Here is a 24,203-nt window from a genome sequence, read left to right as displayed (position 1 = left end):
ACAGAAATGAGATTGCATACCTCTCGACTGGCTTCGAGCCATCATTGTTGCAGTTATCATACTTGAGATAATCTATACCCTGTGGTGGAACGAGTCAATTACTTGGTACATTGCATTTTCGATTCTATCAATTTCTATAGTTTGGATCACCAAATGCATTATCATCAGACAGGAATGACAACGATGCTTACCCATGATGCAAAGGTCTTTGCATCTTTTTCCTCGTAACCAAGAGAACCTGGCATTTGCTTGCTACAAGTATAATACCTGCATATTTCAACAGATGCATACACCTATTGTGAAAAACTCAGACAGCATAAAATTCAAACCACAGGTCAATTTGCAAGTAGAGCCAGTGATGATCTTACCCTGCATCCGAGTAGATTCCCAACTTGAGTCCCTTGCTGTGGATATAGTCTGCAAGGGCTTTCATGCCCGAAGGAAATGTAGACTTCTTAGGCACTAGATTTCCCTGAATTTCATTGTTATTTGTCAAGGACCAGTCATAAACAGTTCATCCAAAACCAAAGAAGCTAGACGTTGGCTATTTAAATCCAAGAAAAGTAACCTTGTCATCACGGTTAATTTCTGCCCAGCAATCATCTGGAAAAGATAACATATGTAAAATCATTCTTTCAAACTAGTGTTTGCATGCAAATAGGCAGAGGAAGCTGCATGAAGACACACGCACAAGCACAAAAAAAAAGAACTGTACCTATGTTCACATATTGATAACCAAGCTTGGACAGGCCAGTTGAAACCAGTGCATCAGCTGTCAAACAAATAGGTTTCACCACTAAGATTAAAGGTATAGATAGAGAATGCTGAACACTTTGGAATGACATTAACCTGTGTCTTTGTTCCTTATTAGTATCCTTATTTAAATTAAGCAACATTTGTTTGTCTTAGGACATAATCCAATTCCACTCAGTTTACCATGTTCATGGTGAACCAGATGATCATCTGCAAATTTTCATTACATCGATAGATAGACATCGATTTCTAGGTAAAATAAAACAAAAGCGCATCATATTTATTATTTTTCAATTTGATGCAAGCAAATCAGTGTGCAGACTGAATGTTTTGAGAACGCATGGAAATGTAACTCATAACTAGTAGAAAATAAGTTACAAAATGGCAACAAGGATGTACGTTGCCAAAAAGATTCACACATAAAGGGGCATACATGGACTTAATCATTCCTTTTGGTTTTAGGGTTCTTTAATTGGAAGTTTTTTAAGAAATCTGGCTCATGAATGAATTAGCACTGATTTGATTCTGCAGAATATGTTAAAGAAGAAGTTGATATTGCACAATTTCGTTAAAGGTAACAACCAAAATTGCATATGGAAATTAGTAGAAGAAGAGACATTAAAAAAAAAAAGAAACGGATGGTGTGATGAAAGCGACAAGATCACTTTTAACAGTCTGGTCTAGTTTTGATTGGCTGACAAAAGGCAGGTCCTTATAATTGCTCGTCCATGTGAAGTGGTCTAGCTGTGGGGTAGCTGAAAATAATTTTTTTCAAACACATGGAAAATTTTCTACCACAATGATCTAACAAGAAACAATAGAAGTATTAAACTACAGTATTAAACTTCAGACCAAAACCGACTATTTTTAGAGTAGTTGGCCATTAAAAAAGTCTCAAGACTCTATTTGAGTGTGGGTTAAGAAATCGAAATTCCGTGGCTTGTATTCTAAAAATCCAGGGCTTTCTAAAATGTTTTATCAGTAGGCACGTAATCACACATCTGGATCGATAGTGGTTCAGTTCCCTCGAATTCCTCTCTTGGCTCCGTTGAGTCACTCTCTCCCTCCCATAGTATAGAGTAAAAGTAGATCTATCGTGTTCGGAAAAAAAAAAAAAAAAAACTTCTGACCAAACCAAACCAAGCCAAGCCATGTGCCCATGACCATGTGTACAAGTAGCCAATTATTTTACCCGTTTCTTTGATAAGTTTCTCGCTAACGTTGCAGGCAAAGTGATTCCAGCTATTCCACCTGCAAGTAAAGACAACAAATCAAACAATAGTCTTTGTTATAATGTCAAAGAAAAGACCAAAACCAAGAGATTAAAACAAGTGATCAAGGACAAAAAGATACATTAGAAAACAGGAAGATTCAACAACAAGAACAGGTTGTATACGGCAAAAGAATCAAGTAAACGACTTTTCTCTCTGAAGACCTACCCCATACCCTGTAATTGAGATGACACGACGCTATAGTAATGATCAATTTGACCAACTGAGAGCCAGATTCACATGAAATGATGGATTAAACATCTCCTTTTCTCAATGAATCCCATCACAATTGACAACATAGTAAACATCAAGATCAAGCAGTTTTGATCTAATGACTAAAATTAATTGAGACACTGGGATTTAAAGGTCCTAATCCCCTTACCTCTCTCATCTCTTGTGAATATATATATATATACACACACCTATTATAATCAACTATATGCATAGCTCTTTGACATGGAGTTCTTGAAAACACAGAGATATACAAACATAAAAGACAAGAAACTATTAAATAAGAAGAAGATATACAGCCATTCTTTCCAAAAAGGGCAAAAAAAAAGATATACAGCCATCTTAATCAGCACCATGTTTCAGAGAAATGGAAAAAGGAACAATTAATTAATGGAAATGAATATGTAGTAGCGACTAGTGAGTCACCCCATTGCAGGAGTTATGGCGAGGCCATTGGAGAGCAGACTCCTCCTGCTGCCGCTGGTGGCTGAATTTTCATTATTACTAATGTCTACTACACTTCTGTTTTCCTCCTCCACATTTGACAGTTTTCTGGCAGATGCATGGAAACTATAATGGCCGCCACCATGAATATCCAAAAAGAAGATGAATAACAAAACAATAAAGAACTTGGTAGCAGGCGACGAAATTGATGGCTTCTTCTTGTCCTCCATGGACTAGTATCAGTATTACTTTGTCTGCTACTCAAGTAACTGAGTGACGAGTAGAGAAAATGAAGAAGTAGAAGGCTGAGTCTATCCACGTCCATATTTATACCATGAGAAAAAGCCGTAGGTATGGATGAAAACCAATCATTTTTCTTTCCACTCTGAAAAAAACATTCCCCCCCCCCCCCCCGCCTTCCCCCCGGGGTTATTATCCCTACTTTTTAGTATCAGACAAATGGATCATGATCCCACTAAATATGACAAAGGTTGATAATTAGATAAATCTCCCAATACATTAGAATCCCTTCCATCAAATCCTCAACTAATTCTCTTTCAAGTCTTATTTGCATAACAGTACAAGTCTTTTTTTTATTATTATTATAAGTGAAAGGTTTAAAATTCAGATCTTTCTCGTTTACACTTTCTCGCCCCATACCATCGATTCCATCCCTCTCTCCCTATAATAGTACATACAATAATTTATATAATACAATCAATTGTAGATTAAATGTAATTTAAGTATAAAATAAAAAACTACCATTTTTTTTTCTTTTCAAAAAGATTGCACCACTCAAATATGGGGTGGCTACAACGTGTCATCCAGTGTTCTATCATGATATCCTACGTAGGTAGTATTAATACTACTAAAGAGCGCCTACTCTGCTTCTTTTCAAAAAAAAAAAAAATTAGTTATATTATTGTTTTTTGAAGTTGATAATAAATTTTCATTTGCATTTATATAATCTTGTTACCATAATTTGGTTTTCAAGCCTTTTAGATATACATCATTCGTTGGAATTGCTTACTAATTTTCATTTATGTGTTTTATCTTGTTTCTATATTTTGCTTTTCATACCTTTTGGATATGCCATAAGGAAATACCACGAATGACCTTGTAGTATCATATTGTTAGTTAAATATAGCCATACCACAGGTCACATATATTTCCTTTTGTGGAATCTCCCCTATACTATGTATCTATATATATATATATATATATATATCAAATGCATTAATATTATTTCTAGTTTCATTAAGAGATTTTCCTCGTTTACTTCCTTTGCCCTCAAGCAAGTACCAACAAATGTATGTACTCTAGGGCAACTCAAATTTCTTAACAAAATAAATCTTGCATAAAAAGCAAGTAAATTACATTTTCACTTAATTTTTTTTCTTTTAAATTGGAGGCACTAGAATAGAGACTTAGGCACTGTTTGATAATCCGATTCAATACTTAATGAATTCAGGTCTTAACATGTTCAGACGGATTTGATAACTAAAAATCGAATATCTAAATTAATTAAATGGCATTGAATTTTCTATGCAAAACTTACTCCCAAAAATAAATAATGAACTATGCACTTTTAAGTGATATATACTCAATGCATCAAATTTAGCACTTAACAATATAATAACTTAATAGATTCAGATTTCAGTTTTATCAAACGCACTCTTAATAGAAGGGATTAAATTTCTATTTTCTCAAGTTGTAGTACCTAGATATCCTATTTACAAGAACTACAAAGGATCTGGTGAGATATAAATCAATTAAATCTTTACTGCAGATTCGGTACACAGAGGATAAGAATGCTTTTTATGGATAAACACTTCTCCATTATGCGTACACGTAAATCGGTTTTGAGATTCCAGTGTATCCGGTGCTTCAAGCTCTATCCAACGTCAAAGAATTACGAGTCTAAAAATTACAATTTGAAATCTGTTAAGTTATTGAATCTTTAAATATTAAAATCAATCATTCATTCGAGCATATTTCACATTAAGTGACAAGTGAATACTTTATTATTTATTTTTTTAAAAATAAATAAATTTTATTTAAGAAATTTAGTATCGTTTAATTAATTAAGATGTTCTATTTTTTATTATCAAGAACCGTACCGTAACATCCACGGAGTTCTTCGGAAGTCTTGAGCCCCTTAGTAGAAAAGGTCACGGTCAAATTCAAGACCTCACTCATCAAAAAGAAAATGAAGGGTAGCGTGGTGTCCATGGAGTTGGGGGGCGGTCTCCAGCAGCCCCTAATAGAACGGCGCCACGCTCAAAAGCAAGACGTATAAGCAGGGAAGTTAAGGCAGGTTGCTTGTCAAGCTTTTTCAGAAAGTAGTGGTGGGACAAAAAGAGCAAATTGAAGGAAACAAACGTCTGTTGGTGGTTTGTGGAACTTCTCCGTCTTGGACTTGCACTCCTGCTCCATTTAACCCGCTACACGACTCCCCTTTGCAGGCCTCCATCACCACTACATCCTGTCTCCCTCCATGTCATCGTTGCTACCTTGTACACTTCTTCTAAATTCAGGAGCACAAGGGGAAATTTTGTTTTATTGTTTTTGTTTGTTTCAACTGTATAATAAGATTCTATTGAGCAGATATGATATACACGTTGTTGCTGATCATCACTTACTTCTGAACGCCGCTGCTGCGTGAATCACCCTACAAGACGTGTGTAACGAGATAATACAAACTTAGGTGGCGTTTCGTTCACACCTTGGAATCGAATTTGAATTTGGAATCATTCATCCTGAGTTTGGAACGGAGTCCATCATTCCAATACATCTCTGTTTGGTTCAGTACCAAGAATGTATATCATTACTATAGTTGATGTTTGGTTGGTTGGCTCTTTTTGAAATGGGATATAAGAAATTTTCACTAATTAAATGTATTAATATAAATGTATTAGTAAATTTAGTATAACTAATTAATAATTTATATTAGTAGACATATATATAATTATTAGTATAATTGATAACATCAATTATATTATATATACTAATATATATTATATAATACGTATAACTAATAATATCATTATTATAAATTTGTAACTAATTATATTAAATATTATCTATATAATTAAATATAATTATATAATTATAATATATTAATTATATAATATATTATATAATTATAATGTATATTATATATCAAATATTATTATTATTATATTTATAATAATAAATATAAATATAAATATATAATTATTATATTCTATGCACATATATATTATAATTATATGCACATATAATATACATTTATAAATATATTTATAAATAATATAAATATATTATTATATAATATAAATATATTATTATATAATATTAATAAATTTATAATATCTATTATATAAATATAATTATATTTAATTAAATAATTATAATATAATAATTATATAATATATTATATATGTGTATATAATTATTATAAATATAAATATACTTATTATTATAAATATATTATATAATTATACTAATATTATAATAAAATATGTAATTATAATTATAATGTAAAACTTATCTGGTACCAAACTCCCAGAATGGCTGGACTATTAGGCTCCAGTTAAAGACCTATATTGCTTAATCAGATATTCTACAGATCTTATTACAGGAATTCCTTCTGTTTTTATATTTTTCCTTTTCTTCTAATTTTTGCCTTTCTATAGATTTTAATTCAGAGTATCTGTGCCAAAGTAAATCTACTTTTGCTTGTATAATATTTCTGAGAAATGATGCGGGATGGTGATGTGCTACTTTTATTAATCTAGATTTTTCTATTTTATATATGCTAAACACTGATCTGACGTTTCTAGATCTTCTAAAATTTTATCAAAATAATAATATGTATCTGATTGTTTAAGAGTTGCTAATGCTATTCTATATGAATTTTCTTGAGTAGTTGTGAACTGAAAAGGTAGTTCAAAATTCATACAGAGTTTATATGCAGAAATTATAAAGTATATGAGTTTTAAAAATTATATGAGTACTCGGTACTTGATAGAGGTTACAGAAATTATACCTTCCTTGATTTTATTCCAAAGTTTTCTTTTGATGCTATGAGAGTTGGAATCCTGTTTTTGGAGGTTTGCCTCACCAGATCTTCCCCTTACGCCTTGCAGTACTCTTGACCAAACGGCTATGATAGGTACTACACCGTCTTTTGGACTTTTAAGACTCCAAAATAGGGTATCTCTCTCAAAATTTTCGGTTATTTGGATTAAATCTAGGGTAGGTTGTACTAATTTCTATTCTATGTTTCCCTTTCCTCTCAATAATAAGATGACTAGAAAGATTAACCTTTGTAAAAAGTGTTTTGGACTGAATATAGAATGCTTTGTAATTTACAGGTTATAAAAGCATCGTACTCAACAATGGTTTGAGACTGGTGCTTTTATAAGTTTGTTGTTCGGATTTGAAATCCGGACTTGTGTTTCCTACTTATTTTTGCGGATTTCAACTTGATTGGAATCCGGTGTCTAGTCTATGAGGCCGACAGTGGCCTAAATTTTCAAAAAACTATAAAATTTTCAAAAAGTTAAAGGCTATATGGCCTACAATGGCTAAAATTTTCAAAAAGCCTACAATGGCCAAAATTTTCAAAAAGCTAAAGGCTATATGGCTGACAATGACCAAGATTTATGAGACCAGTATCTTTTCAGTGCTTTCATTTACAATTGTAAGGTATGTACAATAATGTGTCCGGGTCCTATCATCCTTCCATCATATTTTCGAGGTTGTGGAGTTCTTCTGGTCCCATTGTTTGCCAATAATGATCATTATCTTCTTGTCCTTCTTCAATTTCTCCTTCAATTTCTTCCGACTGAGCTCTTTCTCCCATATAATCATTTAAGTACTGCTGGAATAGTTCTGGATAAGTTGTTTAAACTATAAAGTCTTTTTCCAGATTATATCGGTAGGGAATGTAGATTTTTTGAATTTTGTTTTCTGCTGCCAATCTAAAGTATGACCATCCGGATTTAAAATGTCTATAGGCTAAGTGCATAGCCTTTGAAATCCGAAGTTGTTCTTCTAGTGTTAAAGGACATTATGCTATTATTATCCTTGCTGCTGCTGGTGGAGTTGGATAAACATTGCTAACTTGAATCTTTATTCTATGAATTGTTGGTTCTAAATCAATGAGTCCAATCCATTCTGCTGGTGCTGATTTAATTTTTACTTGAACCCATTGTCCATAATTTAGCATTTGTCTACAAAAATATGCTAAGCTTGTTCCTAGCTGATATGAGTCATCTGGATCAGAAATCCAAAATTCTTTTAAGAATCCACAATCCATTAAGAACTGTGGTGTAAGAATTGTTCTTTCTTGATTGACCATAAGGGCTACTGGAGTATATCTGTGTAGTTTAATGGATGTTCTGAGAATGAGAAAATCAAGTGTATGTACACAATGGTTTCTGTATTTCTGGTGGTCACAAGGTTTTGGATTATTTGGGCATTTTTTATGTGGGTTGATCCAGTAAGATGGGCTGATGTTAAGGCTGTAGTTGGTATTGGGTTTGGTTGCTATTTCTTTGAAATATTTTTGTATTGTTTCTAATTTTGCTAAGTGCTGGGCTTGTACTTTTTGGCTGATAATTTCTATGATGGATAAAGGGAAAGATTCTAATAAAGAATAAGGCCTAAAAAACATTCTGGGCTTAAGAAACTCAAAGGGTCTATTTGAAATGGGTTGTTTTTCTATAAAAATCTCTTTTGCTGGGCCAGATGAAGAACTGGCCATTTGTGATACTATATGAGACAGTCTTCCTTGTAGCTCCCCTATTTCAGAAATTTGTGAAATTATTGTATCACTTTGTGATCCAGATATTTTACACATTTCTTTGAGCTTCCCTGTCAGAGAATGAGCTTTTTCTTTTAAATTTTTATTTTCTTCTTCTAGATTTCTAGATTTAAGATTTAAGCTTCTAATTGCTTCTTCCATAACCTTACAATATCTACAAAATTGAATGCTATGAGTATTATCATATGCTACTGAATCAGAATAACTTCTACCACTATTGCTGATACTAGGGGCTTCTGTACAAGATTGCACTGGCACCCTCATGCTATCCATACTAGCTTTGCTATTTACATGAAAATTGATGCCAATATTTTTTCTAGCAAAATCCAAGGCTTCATGGATGCTATGAAAAGCTTTCCACAAAGGATTTTGAAAATCTTTAATTTGTTCTACTACTGAAATCCATTTGGAATAAATTCCAGTTATCTTACCCCGAACTACTGCATAATATGAAAAACTTTGTTTTGGCAGATTACTGAAATAAAATGCTAAAATATTTAAATTTTTAATTCTATCAGAATTACTTCTACTATTCTAGAGGTTATCTAAGATATCCTGCTGGATTTCTTCTAAATTACCTTCCTCACAGCTGAAAAAATGTAAATTGGATCCTTTAGGATACTTGTTAAGTTCCCATTGGCCAATTTGTACTTTGGGTAGCTGCCGTGCCATCTGCTAAAAGATCAAAAGAATTGTTAAATAGACGGGATAAAAAATCTGCTAAGTTATTATCTTTATCCTTAATATGTTCGAACTTAACTTTATATCCATTACCTATAATGCTGTCTATAAAATTTAACCATCTTCTAGTAGAACTTCTTTTTTCATTGTGTTTATCAAAAAAAATTTTTATTACCTCGCAGTCTGTTCTAACCGTAATTTCTGGTTTGTTAAGTATAAAAAGTCTAAAGTTGTCTAAACTATATTTTACTGCTAACAATTTATTGTCTATGCTGCTTCTGTTACCTTTTCCTTATATTTGTCACTGGCATATCTACAAATTTGTTCACTATTTTTGCTACTATATTTATTTGGTTTTGCAAAAAGAACTGCTCCCCATCCTATACTACTGCTATCACATTCAATTATTAAATAATATGTATCTAAAGGTAATTTTAAATCTGTTAGTTTATTTAGTATTTGTTTTATTGTTTGGACCGATTTTATATCTTCTTTATTAAAAATTTTTGTCCTTTTAAATATGTTTTGTTGTATAATGGTTTATAAAAGGGAGTTTATTTCCACAATAACCTCATTCTTAAAAACTATTCCCAAACTAATGCACTTTCAAAATATATTCCCTTATTAATCTACTTGTTGCCATGTGGACTTTCAGTATGGAAAGTATTCACATTTCCATCTTATATTAAGAGGTACAATCCACATCAATAGATTTTTAATACCTTTTCAATAGTTCAAATTTTGCTACTTATGTACAATCTTAAAGATAAATAAAAATATTTCTCTATCTATTATTGAGTTAATTAGTATTTCTCACATTAGATTGGCTCATGTAGCGTACTAATTTTGATACTAACACTGATCTAGTTATATTTTCTTTCTCCTATTTTTTGGAATGTATTCTCTTTTGATAAGTCAAAAAATGCAAGAGAATTTTTTTTCGAATTTTCTTTCCCCTTATAGTGGAATTTTTATAGTTCACGTAAACTATGATTATTATGTATCTTGAAATGTTTACTCGTACTTCAAACAATTTGTGTTTTTGCAAACTTCTTAAAATTTACAAAGTTAGGAGGCTACGATATATAAAATTGCAAGTAACAAGAAAAAAAGAAAGGAACTTGTAATATAATAATCAAGAATAAAGCTAGGAAGGAATAATGGCAGCAAAAAAAAAAAAAAAAGGTTCTTCAGCAAAATCATTGCAATTTGGAGGGTGATCAACAATTTTAAAATACTAATTATGGATCCACTTTCCTTTTTTAATTTGTTTACAGAATGTCCTTAAAGCACTAAATAAAGAAAGACTGCGTAATATATAAACAAAAGATTTACAAGTTATTTTTTTCCTTTCGTGGGGAGTCTACATGGCAATAACTAGATTAATAAGGGAATAAAAACTGAAAGAGCATTACTTTGGGATTATTTTTTCAAAAGTAGATTATTTTAGCCAAAAACTCTATAAAAGGTCTGGCATAGTTTAGTAGTCCTAAAAATTGTTGTAATTTCTTTGTTTCTTCTATTTTATCTGGAAATTCTAATACCTTTTTACAAATATGTGGTTGTAATTTTATTTTTCCTTGTCCTATTTCTGTTCCTAAAAATTCTATATTTTTCCTAAAAAATTGTGCCTTATTATTACTAATTATTATTCCATGTCTAATAAATTCTGCGAAAACTAACTTTAGGTGTCCAACATGTTCTTCTTTATTTTTTGAAAATACTAATATATCATCTATGTATACTATGACAAATTCTTTATATTTGTTAAAAATATTATTCATTTTTCTTTGGAATATTGCCGGTGCATTTTTTAGTCCAAAAGGCATTACTAACCATTCAAAATGTCCTAAAGGACATGTAAAAGTTGTCCATTATATACTATCTGTGTGCATTTTTACTTGTCAAAATCCTGATTTACAATCAAATTTGCTAAAAATATATCTATACTGAATTCTATTTATTAGCTCATTTTTATCTGGTATATCATAACTATCCTCTTTAGTATTATCATTTAACCTTTTATAATTTATTACCATTCTACTTTTTCCTCTGACTATTTCACTATGTTTTCTAACTATGAATGCTGCACTTCTATATGGACTGGTACTTCTTCTGATTATTTTTAATTTATTTAAATCTCCTATATGCATTTCAAATTCTTTTATGTCTTCATTACTAGTTTCTATTTTTGTTGTACTAATTTTTAAATTTGAGTTTAAAATTTCTAACTTACATTCTGTTTTATCTTTTTCCCAATGAATGGTTGGGTTTTCTCCAAAAATTTCTAGTTTTTCTAACTTACTTATTAATTGGTCTATATCTGTGTGTCCTATTTCTAATATATTATAGATTTTCTCATTTTGTAAAAGGTCTAAACTTATTTCTATTTCATTAAAATCTTCTCATATGCTTTCTATAGTTTCCATATTATTAAATTCTTCTATTTCTTCTATAGTTTCTATGTGGTTACATTTGCAATCTTTTGCTCTTTTATATTTACAATTATGATTTTCTATATTTTTATTGTCTTTCCGTATTCCTGGTGTAATGAACGTGTTATAAGGTAAAGTATGGTCTCTTAAGAATGTTAACCCTGTCCTTGTAATAATCATGCCATGATATGATTGTAGTATAAAGGCTAGTCCTAAAATCATTTGATAAGGAAAATTTCTAACATATATTTCTTCTACTGGATAAGGTGGTGTGCAGTGATTATTATCTATTTCAAAAAATAAGAGACTATTATGAATTGCAGTGTCATAGGTATAAGTACTACCATCCATTTGTCTTGCAGTTCTAATATTATATGCTTTTTCATAATATTTTTCTGGTATTAGTTCTTGTTGGATAACTATATCACTTGCTCCTGTATCTACTATTGCTAAAACTTCTGTATCAAAATTTCCTATTATTATTCTAGTTTTTATTTCAATGGAAGTTACTGTTGGTATTCCTGCTTGTAATAATTCAGAATCATAATTATGTCTTATTAATTCTGGAAAAATTTCTATATCAGCATTTTCTATATATACATCCCTTTCTATTGATTTTCCTTTATCAAATTTTTCTATTTTTTGCTCTAATTGTTCTATTTTATTTTCTAAAATTCTTATTCATCTTTCTAGGTAATGTTTTAAGGGCACAATATTTTCAGTTTTATCCTTTTTAACTGGCTCTAATAAAACGTATATTTGTGCTAATTTATCTAGGCAAAATTTACATCCTTCTGTATAACATAATTAACACTGGAATCTTAATTCTATTGCTGGGTATCTATTAAAATTATAACAAGCTTTACTATAATTACCTTTTCTATGTTCCCATTTATGGGTACATTCTACTTCTACTAAATCTAAATTGTCTAATTTTTTAAAATCTTATTTTATTTCTTCTAGGTATATGTTATCCATAATAGTTCTATTTTCCGATTTTTCTAAGATTTCATTTATAAATCCTGTATCTTCTTGTTCTATAAAATCTGTTAAATCTATGTCCTCTGATACTATACTATAAATGCTTTCTGTTTCTAATATATTGTCATCTATTTCTATTAGATCTTCTGAAAATAATTCTACTAAATGAGCTTCTCTGTTAAAAGAATTATGTTTATTTGGGCAATTAGTTGCTAAATGATTAGGTTGTTTACAAATAAAACAAGATAATCTATTCCCATAGGTACGTTCTGGTCTATATCTTCTAACATGATGTTCCTTTTTAAGAAATGGTTTTCTAGCTTTGCTCTTCCTAAGATAATACTGTTTTCTGGGTACTTTTTATAATTTTTATAAGGTTTTCTATATTTTCTTTTTTCTTTTTCTCTTTCTCCATATTTTTGTGGTGTATATATTTCTGAACGAAAAACTATATTCTCCTTTTAATTGTTTTTGTATTTTAATAAATGTATATTCCTGTACTAACCTATTAATTATGAATCTTACAGCTGTACTTACATTTTTTAATGTTGGTTCCATAGGTGTTGCTTTATATAAAGTATATATTTTCTTTCCTAGATCGTCTGGTAATTTAGCAAATAATTTTTCTATAATTCCTGCATCATAAAAACATCCTGCTAAACAGCTATGATATAAGAAATCTTGTAAAAATGGTTTAATATATTTCCAATTTCTAATAGATAATTATTCTATTTTTTTTATTGATTCTATTTGTGTCAGAACTCCTCCTCTATTTGGACTTGTTGCTAAAAGAATTCCTTCTACTCTATTAACAAAATTCATGGGATTTACTCCATGCGCCTGGTCTTATTGTAATCTATCTGAGAATTTTTGTTTGAATGCTTCCCAAGCTGCTCTTGCTACTCCTCCTAGAAATGTTTCTAAATACATATACATTTATGTTACATTATGATCAAACCCTTTTTGTATATAATTCCTAACTACTCTTGCTTTCCAGCTACCTATTACATCTTCTATCATTTGGGGGTCATAGGATGTTAACATTAAAGTCTTGCCTTCATCTACTGAATTTTCTTTTATTTCTAATTCTAATGGTCTTCTTTTTCCTCTAGGGTTATATTTTTCTTCTAGTTCTCTATATTCATTATATATTATTCTAGGTGGTTGTCCTGGTTCATATGTTCTAACATTCCCTTCTTGGCTAGTGTCAGTTTGCATATTTGTTGGTTGGCTGCTTCCACTGCTTTGTTCCATTAATTCTCTATATGATGTTATACTAACTATTTCAATATCATCTTCTTCTTTTTTAACTCTAATATTTCCTATATAATCATAATATAAAATTTCATCTAAAGCTATTTGTCCGTTTGATTCTAATTTTCTTTCTAAATCAAATAATTCTATTTCTGTTAAAATCATATTTAATTCTGCTGGATAAATAATTTTATGTTCTAGTTCTACAAGTTCTTCTTCTATCAAATTTATTTCTACTAGATCTAATTATGTATCTGATCTTTCTACTTCTTCATTTTCTGTTCCTAAAGATGTTGATTCATAATTATAGAACCTAAGACTTGTTTTTCCTTTACTATTTTTATATATTATACTTTCTTTTGGTATGATTGGATTATTTTCTTCTATAAATTTACTAATTTCCATTCTTCTCCTGCCAAATTTTCTGAACTTACTTCTATTGGTCTTATTAATTTTAGGGTAAAAAATAAAAAAGCCCCCTGTGATAAACCTAATACACAGAAAAGCCCCCCATGGTTTCAAAATATACAACACAACCCCTCATGCTTTGAACTAAATTGTAAAGGTGACGGAATCCGTTAAACTTAACGGAAATGGTCAAAATGACCAAAATACCCTGATATAATTCAACAAAAAAATAGCTCAAAAAATCATTTATTTTATTTTCTAAGTAGAGAGAATTGAGAGTTAAGGGGTAGAATAGGTATATTTGATAAAAAATTAGGTATAAAAAAATTTTTTTAGGTTCCAATATGTCATTTCCGTTAAGTTTAACGGATTCCGTCACCTTTACAATTTAGTTCAAAGCATGAGGGGTCGTGTTGTATATTTTGAAACCATGGGGGGCTTTTCTGTGTATTAGGTTTATCACAGGGGGCTTTTTTGTTTTTAACCCTTAATTTTATTCCCTTACTAGCCATAGCCTCTACTATTGGTTTAATATCTACCTTGTATTTGGTTTTACTGCTATTTGTTAATCTTCCTATAAATTCCTATGCTTATTGTTAAGTTATCTCCTTGAAAATTTTCATATCTTTTAGTTTGTATGCCTATTTCTAAATTTTTAATATCTTCTAAGATTACCATAAAATCTGGACTACAATAAAATATTCCTCCATTTTGGTTCATATCTACTTCTATACAGGCTATTAATGCATCTTCTACTGTTTTATGTCTTTTATCTAATATTGCTAATAATACCTTTTTTCCTAATCCTTTTCTTGTTAAGCCCTTTATTCCTATAACTATTAACCCTATATGCATATATGTATATTGTCTTCTGATTTGATTTATACTTTGCTGTGTTATTATTCTTAGATTTACTGGATTTGTTAATGCACTTATTGGTTCTTCTCTAGTTTGTCTAAATAATCCTGTATTACTTCTAAGAAATCCTACTGAATATAAAGTTCTCGGATTTAATAAATTTATTTCATTATTTCTGTATATTTCTAAATCTCTATCTATATCTATTGCCTCTTCTAAATGCATGTTCCTATTTCTTCTTAACTGTCTTCCTATGTTTAATACACTAGTTCCTATTTGTGTATTTTCATTAACTGTTCTACTGGGTCCTGTAAATGATCTCCTACTTGTCATTTTAAAATTTTTGTGGTTTATTAGTACTACTCATATATTAACTCAAAATTATTTTTTCTATTTTATGTAATAGTATTTCTACCTGATTATAAGATTGTTTTAATTCTTTTGATTTTTGACTAATTTCTTCTAATATTTTGTTATTAATTTTAACAATAATTTTGGTATCAGAGTTGCTAATGCTGTGTAATAACCAAGAATTTACTACAATGCTTTGTATATTACTACAATGCTTTGTTATAATCTCAGATTTATATATAAGTTAAGCTTATTGTACTACAAATATAGAATGCTTTGTAAATAACTGGTAATTACCAAAATAATCAAAATACTTTACACTATAATACTTCAGCATTATTTGTAAATCATATATGTTTATGATTATATAGAATGCTTTGTAATTTACAAGTAATATCTTACTTGTTAATACTACATATATATGCTTATTGTTTTAATTCTTTCATAACCCTATGCTTATTAAATCAACAACGGTAATTATTATTCATAACCTGTAAATTACAAAGCATTCTATATTCAGTCCAAAACACTTTTTACAAAGCTTAATCTTTCTAGTCATCTTATTATTGAGAGGAAAGGGAAACATAGAATAGAAATTAATACAGCCTACCCTAGATTTAATCCAAATAATCGGAAACTTTGAGAGAGATACCTTATTTTGGAGTCTTAAAAGTCCAAAAAATGATGTAGTACCCATCATAGCCGTTTGGTCAAGAGTACTGCAAGGTGTAAGGGGAAGATTTGGTGAGGCAAACCTCCAAAATAGGATTCCAACTCTCATAGCATCAGAAGGAAACTTTGGAATAAAAGCAAGGAAGGTATAATTTCTGTAACCTCTATCAAGTACCGAGTACTCATATAATTTTTAAAACTCATATACTTTATAATTTCTGCAAATAAACTCTGTATGAATTTTGAACTACTGTTTTAGTTCACAACTACTCAAGAAAATTCATATAGAATAGCATTAGCAACTCTTAAACAATCAGATACATATTATTATTTTGATAAAATTTTAGAAGATTTAGAAACGTCAGATCAGTGTTTAGCATATATACAAATAGAAGAATCTAGATTAGTAAAAGTAGCACATCACCATCCCGTATCATTTCTCAGAAATATTAGACAAGCAAAAGTAGATTTACTTTGGCACAGATACTCTGAATTAAAATCTATAGAAAGACAAAAATTAGAAGAAAAGGAAAAATACAAAAACAGAAGGATGTGCTACTTTTATTAATCTAGATTCTTCTATTTGTATATATGCTAAACACTGATATGACGTTTCTAGATCTTCTAAAATTTTATCAAAATAATAATATGTATCTGATTGTTTAAGAGTAGCTAATGCTATTCTATATGAATTTTCTTGAGTCGTTGTGAACTGAAAAGGTAGTTCAAAATTCATACAGAGTTTATATGCAGAAATTAAAATTATATGAGTACTCGGTACTTGATAGAGGTTACAGAAATTATACCTTTTTGATCTTTTAGCAGATGGCACGGCAGCTACCCAAAATACAAATTGGCCAATGGGAACTTAACAAGTATCCTAAAGGATCCAATTTATATTTTTTCAGCTGTGAGGAAAGTAATTTAGAAGAAATCCAGCAGGATATCTTAGATAACCTCTGGAATAGTAGAAGTAATTCTGATAGAATTAAAAATTTAAATATTTTAGCATTTTATTTCAGTAATCTACCAAAATAAAGTTTTTCATATTATGCAGTAGTTCGGGGTAAGACACCTGAAATTTATTCCAAATGGATTTCAGTAGTAGAACAAATTAAAGATTTTCAAAATCATTTGTGGAAAGCTTTTCATAGCATCCATGAAGCCTTGGATTTTGCTAGAAAAAATATTGGCATCAGTTTTCATGTAGATAGCAAAGCTAGTATGGATAGCATGAGGGTGCCAGTGCAATCTTGTACAGAAGCCCCTAGTAGCAGCAGTAGTGGTAGAAGTTATTCTGATTCAGTAGCATATGATAATACTCATAGCATTCAATTTTGTAGACATTGTAAGGTTATGGAAGAAGCAATTAGAAGCTTAAATCTAGAAATCTAGAAGAAGAAAATAAAAGGTCTTTTCTTTTAGCAATATAGGTGGTAACTAAGTTGGTAATTGTTACTAACAAGAATGAAATTAAGAAATCTAAATTTCTTTCTAGTCTTGATTGCTTAAGTTATTGAACTTGAGTAACATCATTCTCTTTAATATACTTGCATGATTAGTTTTATTCATTTTGCCTTCTATTAATAGCAGTGATACATCAAATCAACTCCAATTGATCAATTACGTGAGAAAAAAGAATCACAAATTGCAAAGTCAATTGCAAACGGAAGTAGGTGCATTTAATCAGTGAATGTAAAGGTAGTACGAGGAGGAACAATTAAGACATGGAAACAAGGTAGACAAAGCAATTAGTGACACTAGTACAATTATTTGGGGTGACAAGTGAAGTTTGCAGTATTGGTTGTAAATGTGCCAAGATTCAACCTCCTAGTATCTGACAAGTAACACCACCACGCTCCTATCAACTACTAGAAGATGCAATGGCTATTGAATCTCAAGCATTCTATGCAGTACTAGAAACAGCAAGAAAAAAGATTTTGTGTGTTGTCAAAATTTCAAATTAGTATTTTCCCGACAGGCGTTAAATGGGCATTTATTTATACACCTAAATCGTTCTCAATCAATATATTATGTAAAGGTACATACTCGTAACAACTACCGTCTTACTTTTTATACATTTTTCCTATTTAATTTTGCTTGGTCGAGATATTAATACCTGAGCCCTATTTTAATGAATGTCTGGTAAGTATTCGTTAGACAGACCTTTGTGCAAATTCTTAAAAACACTTACATTACACCATCCGTGTCAATATGTAGATTATCTTTAAGTATCTATAAGTTTATTATGTACCACTATAAATATGCTAAGACATGCAACTTTTCATGGCAACTATTTATATAGTAATGGAGATGTTTTAAGGGCCTAAAAGTTTCGTGGTTGGATAGAACCTTATCCTCTTAAAAATAAAGTTGGACTTGGGTTTTAAATTTAGTATTAAAGTACATAGGAAATGAGGAAAAGGAGGACCATGCAGATTTGGCGATTGTCTCCAACAAATGGCCATTGATGTGAGATCTTTTGGCGTGTACTTTCTGGGATTTAAGGGATGGGGCTGTAATTTACGAATTTATTAGCATGCATCCCCATCTGTTGTCAACAAATTCATGTAAGAATTACCCTCGTATTATTTGATGAATAATCCTATACTAATCAAATTTAAAATAAGGGTTAAAAACATAAAAACCCCATGTGGTATAGCTATTACACATAAAAATCCCTCGTGGTTTCAAATCATGCCTATCGGTACCCCATGATTTGAAAGAAAGTGCATTTTCGACGGAAATCGTTAATGAAAACGCGATTATGAACCACGCGCTGAAAAAGAGCGCGGTTGCTTCGGAAAATGGTTTTTTAACTCAAAGTTTGAGCTGATATTCCTTTTGTGCCCTTGACAACTTATTAAAACTTCAAGCCAATCAGCTTCTTCGGACTTTGGAGAAACCCAGCTTCTTTGACCGAAGGTTTCTTCAAGCTCTCGTGCCTCAGGAGGAAAATCTGCAGGCTTGTGCCTCCTTAAGTGCAAGTTTCAAAAGGTAAAACCTTTAACCATTTGGAATTCCCTTTGCAAAAAAAAAAAAGGCTCTGAATTGTACGGATGCTCATAATCTGATGCATCGTGGACCCAATGATTCTCAACACAACTAGCATAACATAACTTTTCCTTTTGGAAGGAAGGGACCGAAGTATGATTTCATACTAGTAAACTAATACTCCAAGTTTCCTGCAGAGGAGAAACAAGAAGTCGACTTTCTTTCTTACCCTTGGAACAAAATCCAGCGATCGCATCCCAGTGCAAGCCGGAGTTACAGAAGCACCTCCGGACCCCACTGTTCGAATTTGGGTCGGGTCCACAGGTGGATTCCGAGTCACAATCCGTTTGGTTCCGGCAAATGGGTTCACTTGGCGAAACCCACTGCAACTCCAGGCCAGGCTGCGGCCACCTACTCATGGGCAACGAGTAATCCAAGTTGACAAAAGCCCGGTACGCCCGGCAACCCGCATCCCTCACCCGAATGGAATAAGAAGTCGACGACCCGCCCGCCCTGAACGTGCAGCATATCTCCGAATTCTCACAAGCGCCACCGATGGGATAATCTTCTCGCGGGCCTAAGACAATCCTTCTCCAACCCCATTGTCTCCCATTCAAGTCCTTGAAATTACAGAAAAAAATGAATCTCTTGGATGTACTGAAGTATTTTCCTGACCACCTTTGAGGAAAAGATTTCCAGAAATCGGACCGGCTAATTATGGGGTCTACATATTATTATACCATTTCAACAGTTTCCCAACTTTCCCTCCAAAATCCTCAGACTTGATGTAGAATGCCGGAATATTTACTGTGCAGTTCTCCTAGCTGAATAAAATGGACAGACGGCCACTTGCGCGGCCCAGTTGATGCTCAAATAAATTAGGAGACAGCAAGGTCTCTCTCTCTCTAGGGCTTTTTCTTCTTCTTTGTTTCTCTCTTCGATCGTTCTGTCTCTTCATTTGCTCCGAAACAGCCAAACTGACTAATTCCTTCAGCAATTTTTCGCTTATATCGTTAGGGCATTTATGTCTTTTCACTGACCTCCGTTTTCATTAACGATTTCCGTCGAAAATGCACTTTCTTTCAAACCATGGGGTACCGATAGGCATGATTTGAAACTACGAGGGGTTTTTATGTGTAATAACTATACCACAGGGGGCTTTTATGTTTTTAACCCTTAAAATAATTATTTTAGATGAAATGAGAAATCCTGACCCGTTTGGATTGCTATTTTTAGGACTTTTTGTAAAAATATATATATATATACTATAATGATTTAATGTATGTGAGATAAAAAGATAACTGAGAAACGTATTTATGAAAAACGTAAAAATTTTTCTATAGAACATCACAATCCAAACAATAAGTGTCCAATTAATTATGGCATGACTTATCCCGTCTCGTAAAGCATGAATAATTGTCTACTTTCTTCTTATGAGACGGCAAGCTCTGTATGAGATACTAATCTCTACAGGTTATGAGATACTAATTTCTTTGTTAATACCACATCTATATTAGCCTGGTATATTATTATTGGTACCAGATATCTTATAAAGAGGATAGTTATGATATACCAGATAAAAATGAGCTAATAAATAGAATTCAGTATAGATATATTTTTAGCAAATTTGATTGTAAATCAGGATTTTGGCAAGTAAGAATGCACACAGATAGTATAGAATGGACAGCTTTTACATGCCCCTTAGGACATTTTGAATGGTTAGTAATGCCTTTCGGACTAAAAAATGCACCGGCAATATTTCAAAGAAAAATGGATAATATTTTTAACAAATATAAAGAATTTGTCATAGTATACGTAGATGATATATTAGTATTTTCAAAAAAAAAAGAAGAACATGTTGGACACCTAAAGTTAGTTTTCGCAGAATTTATTAGACATGGAATAATAATTAGTAATAATAAGGCACAATTTTTTAGGAAAAATATAGAATTTTTAGGAACAGAAATAGGACAAGGAAAAATAAAATTACAACCACATATTTGTAAAAAGGTATTAGAATTTCCAGATAAAATAGAAGAAACAAAGAAATTACAACAATTTTTAGGACTACTAAACTATGCCAGACCTTTTATAAAAAATTTAAATAATTTAGTAGCACCATTATACAACAAAACATCTTTAAAAGGACAAAAAATTTTTAATAAAGAAGATATAAAATCGGTCCAAGCAATAAAACAAATAGTAAGTAAACTAACAGATTTAAAATTACCTTTAGATACAGATTATTTAATAATTGAATGTGATGGCAGTAGTATAGGATGGAGCAGTTCTTTTTGCAAAACCAAATAAATATAGTAGCAAAAATAGTGAACAAATTTGTAGATATGCCAGTGGCAAATATAAGGAAAAAGGTAACAGAAGCAGCATAGAAAATGAATTGTTAGCAGTAAAATATAGTTTAGACAGCTTTAGACTTTTTATACTTAACAAACCAGAAATTACTATTAGAACAGACTGCGTGACAATAAAAAGTTTTTTGATAAACACAATGAAAAAAGAAGTTCTACTCGAAGATGGTTAACTTTTGTAGACAGCATTATAGGTAATGGATATAAAGTTAAGTTCGAACATATTAAGGGTAAAGATAATAACTTAGCAGATTTTTTATCCCGTCTATTTAACAATTCTTTTGATCTTTTAGAAGATGGCATGGCAGCTACCCAAAGTATAAATTGGCCAATGGAAATTTAACAAGTATCCTAAAGGATCTAATTTACATTTTTTCAGTTGTGAGGAAGGTAATTTAAAAGAAATCCAACATGATATCTTAGATAACCTCTGGAATAGTAGAAGTAATTCTGATAGAATTAAAAATTTAAATATTTTAGTATTTTATTTCCGTAATCTACCAAAACAAAGTTTTTCATATTATGCAGTAGTTCGGGGTAAGACACCTGGAATTTATTCCAAATGGATTTCAGTAGTAGAACAAATTAAAGATTTTCAAAATCCTTTGTAGAAAGCTTTTCATAACATTCATGAAGCCTTGGATTTTGTTAGAAAAAATATTGGCATCAATTTTCATGTAGATAGCAAAGCTAGTATGGATAGCATGAGGGTGCCAGTGCAATCTTGTACAGAAGCCCCTAGTAGCAGCAATAGTGGTAGAGGTTATTCTGATTCAGTAACATATGATAATACTCATAGCATTCAATTTTGTAGACATTGTAAGGTTATAGAAGAAGCAATTAGAAGCTTAAATCTTAAATCTAAATCTGAGAAGAAAAAATAAAAACTTTAAAAAGAAAAAGCTCAATTCTCATGACAGGGAGCTCAAGAAATGTGTAATAATATTCGATCACATAAGTATATCATAATCTCAGCGAATTCTGAAATAGAGGAGTTACAAGGAAACTGTCTCATACAGTATACAATGGCCTGTTCTTCATCCGACCCCCAGCAAACAGAATTTTATAAAAGAACCACCCATCTCAAATAGAATCTTGAGTTCTTAAGTCAAAGTTTTGTAGGCTTTATTCTTTATTACGAAACTTTTCTTTATCCATCATAGAAATTATCAGCCAAAAAGAGCAAGCCCAGCACTTAGCAAAATTAGAAACAATACAAAAATACTTCAAAGAAATAGCAACCAAACCTAATACCAACTACAGCCTCAACATCAGCCCATCTTACTGGATCAACCCACATAAAAAATGCCCAAATAATCCAGAATCTTGTGACCACCAGAAATACAGAAACTATTGTGTACATACACTTGATTTTCTCATACTCAGAACATCCATTAAACTACACAGATATACTCCAGTAGCCCTCATGGTCAATCAAGAAAGAATAATTCTTACACCACAGTTCTTAATGGATTGTGGATTCTTAAAAAAATTTTGGATTTCTGATCCAGATGACTCATATCAACTAGGAACAAGTTTAGCATATTTTTGTAGACAAATGCTAAATTATGGACAATGGATTCAAGTAAAAATTAAATCAGCAGAATGGATTAGACTCATTGATTTAGAACCAACAATTCATAGAATAAAAATTCAAGTTAACAATGTTTATCCAACTCCACCAGCAGCAACAAGGATAATAATAGCAGAATGTCCTTTAACACTAGAAGAACAACTCCGAAATTCAAAGGCTATGCACTTAGCCTATAGACATTTTAAATCCGGATGGTCATACTTCAGATTGGCAGCAGAAAATAAAATTCAGAAGATCTACACTCCCTACTGATATAATCTGGAAAAAGACTTTATAGTTCAAACAACTTATCCAGAACTATTCCAGCAATACTTAAATGATTACATGGGAAAAAGAGCTCTGCCGGAAGAAATTGAAGGAGAAATTGAAGAAGGACAAGAAGATAATGATCATTATTGGCAAACAATGAGACCAGAAGAACTCCACAACATCGAAAATATGATGGAAGGATGATAGGATTCGGACACATTATTGTACATACCTTACAATTGTAAATGAAAGCACTGAAAAGATGTCGGGCTCATAAATTTTGGCCATTGTCAGCCATATAGCCTTTAGCTTTTTGAAAATTTTGGCCATTGTAGGCTTTTTGAAAATTTTAGCCATTGTAGGCCATATAGCCTTTAGCTTTTTGAAAATTTTGGCCATTATCGGCCATATAGCTTTTTGACATAGCATTTTAAAAAATTAGACCACTGTCGGCCTCATAGACTAGACACCGGATTCCAACCAAGTTGAAATTCGCAAAAATAATTAGGAAACACAAGTCCGGATTTCAAATCCGAACAACAAGCCTATAAAAGCACCAGTCTCAAACCATTGTTGAGTACGATGCTTTCATAACCTGTAAATTACAAAAAGCATTTTATATTCAGTCTGAAACATTTTTTGCAAAGAGGTTAATCTTTCTAGTCATCTTATTATTAAGAGGAAAGGGAAACATAGAGTAGAAATTAGTACAACCTACACTAGATTTAATCCAAATAATCGGAAACTTTGAGAGAGATACCCTATTTTGGAGTCTTAAAAGTCCAAAAGACGGTGTAGTACCCATCATAGCCGTTTGGTCAAGAGTATTGCAAGGTGTAAGGGGAA

General features: G+C 31.3%; 1 protein-coding gene and 1 pseudogene across 1 annotated transcript in view; one reads left to right on the top strand and one right to left on the bottom strand.

Moving 5' to 3' along the window:
- Window positions 1-3,005, bottom strand: part of LOC113776764 (alpha-galactosidase 1-like) — an 11,971-nt gene extending 8,966 nt beyond the window's left edge. The window contains exons 1-7 of the mRNA XM_027321824.1: window positions 2,682-3,005; window positions 1,946-2,004; window positions 716-772; window positions 569-603; window positions 369-472; window positions 192-267; window positions 21-79 (exon numbers count right to left, since the gene is read on the bottom strand). Of these exons, the coding sequence (XP_027177625.1) occupies window positions 21-79; window positions 192-267; window positions 369-472; window positions 569-603; window positions 716-772; window positions 1,946-2,004; window positions 2,682-2,929 (638 nt within the window). The 5' untranslated portion in view covers window positions 2,930-3,005. The remainder of the gene's footprint in view (window positions 1-20; window positions 80-191; window positions 268-368; window positions 473-568; window positions 604-715; window positions 773-1,945; window positions 2,005-2,681) is intronic.
- Window positions 3,006-22,209: 19,204 nt separating this feature from the next.
- The window catches only part of LOC113776763, a 4,228-nt pseudogene continuing 2,234 nt past the window's right edge, over window positions 22,210-24,203 (top strand).

This window comes from Coffea eugenioides, chromosome 7 (assembly GCF_003713205.1).
Source record: "Coffea eugenioides isolate CCC68of chromosome 7, Ceug_1.0, whole genome shotgun sequence".
Taxonomy (NCBI): Eukaryota; Viridiplantae; Streptophyta; class Magnoliopsida; order Gentianales; family Rubiaceae; genus Coffea; species Coffea eugenioides.
Note: the sequence above shows the minus strand (reverse complement) of the source record. Positions and strands in the feature narration are given on the sequence as shown.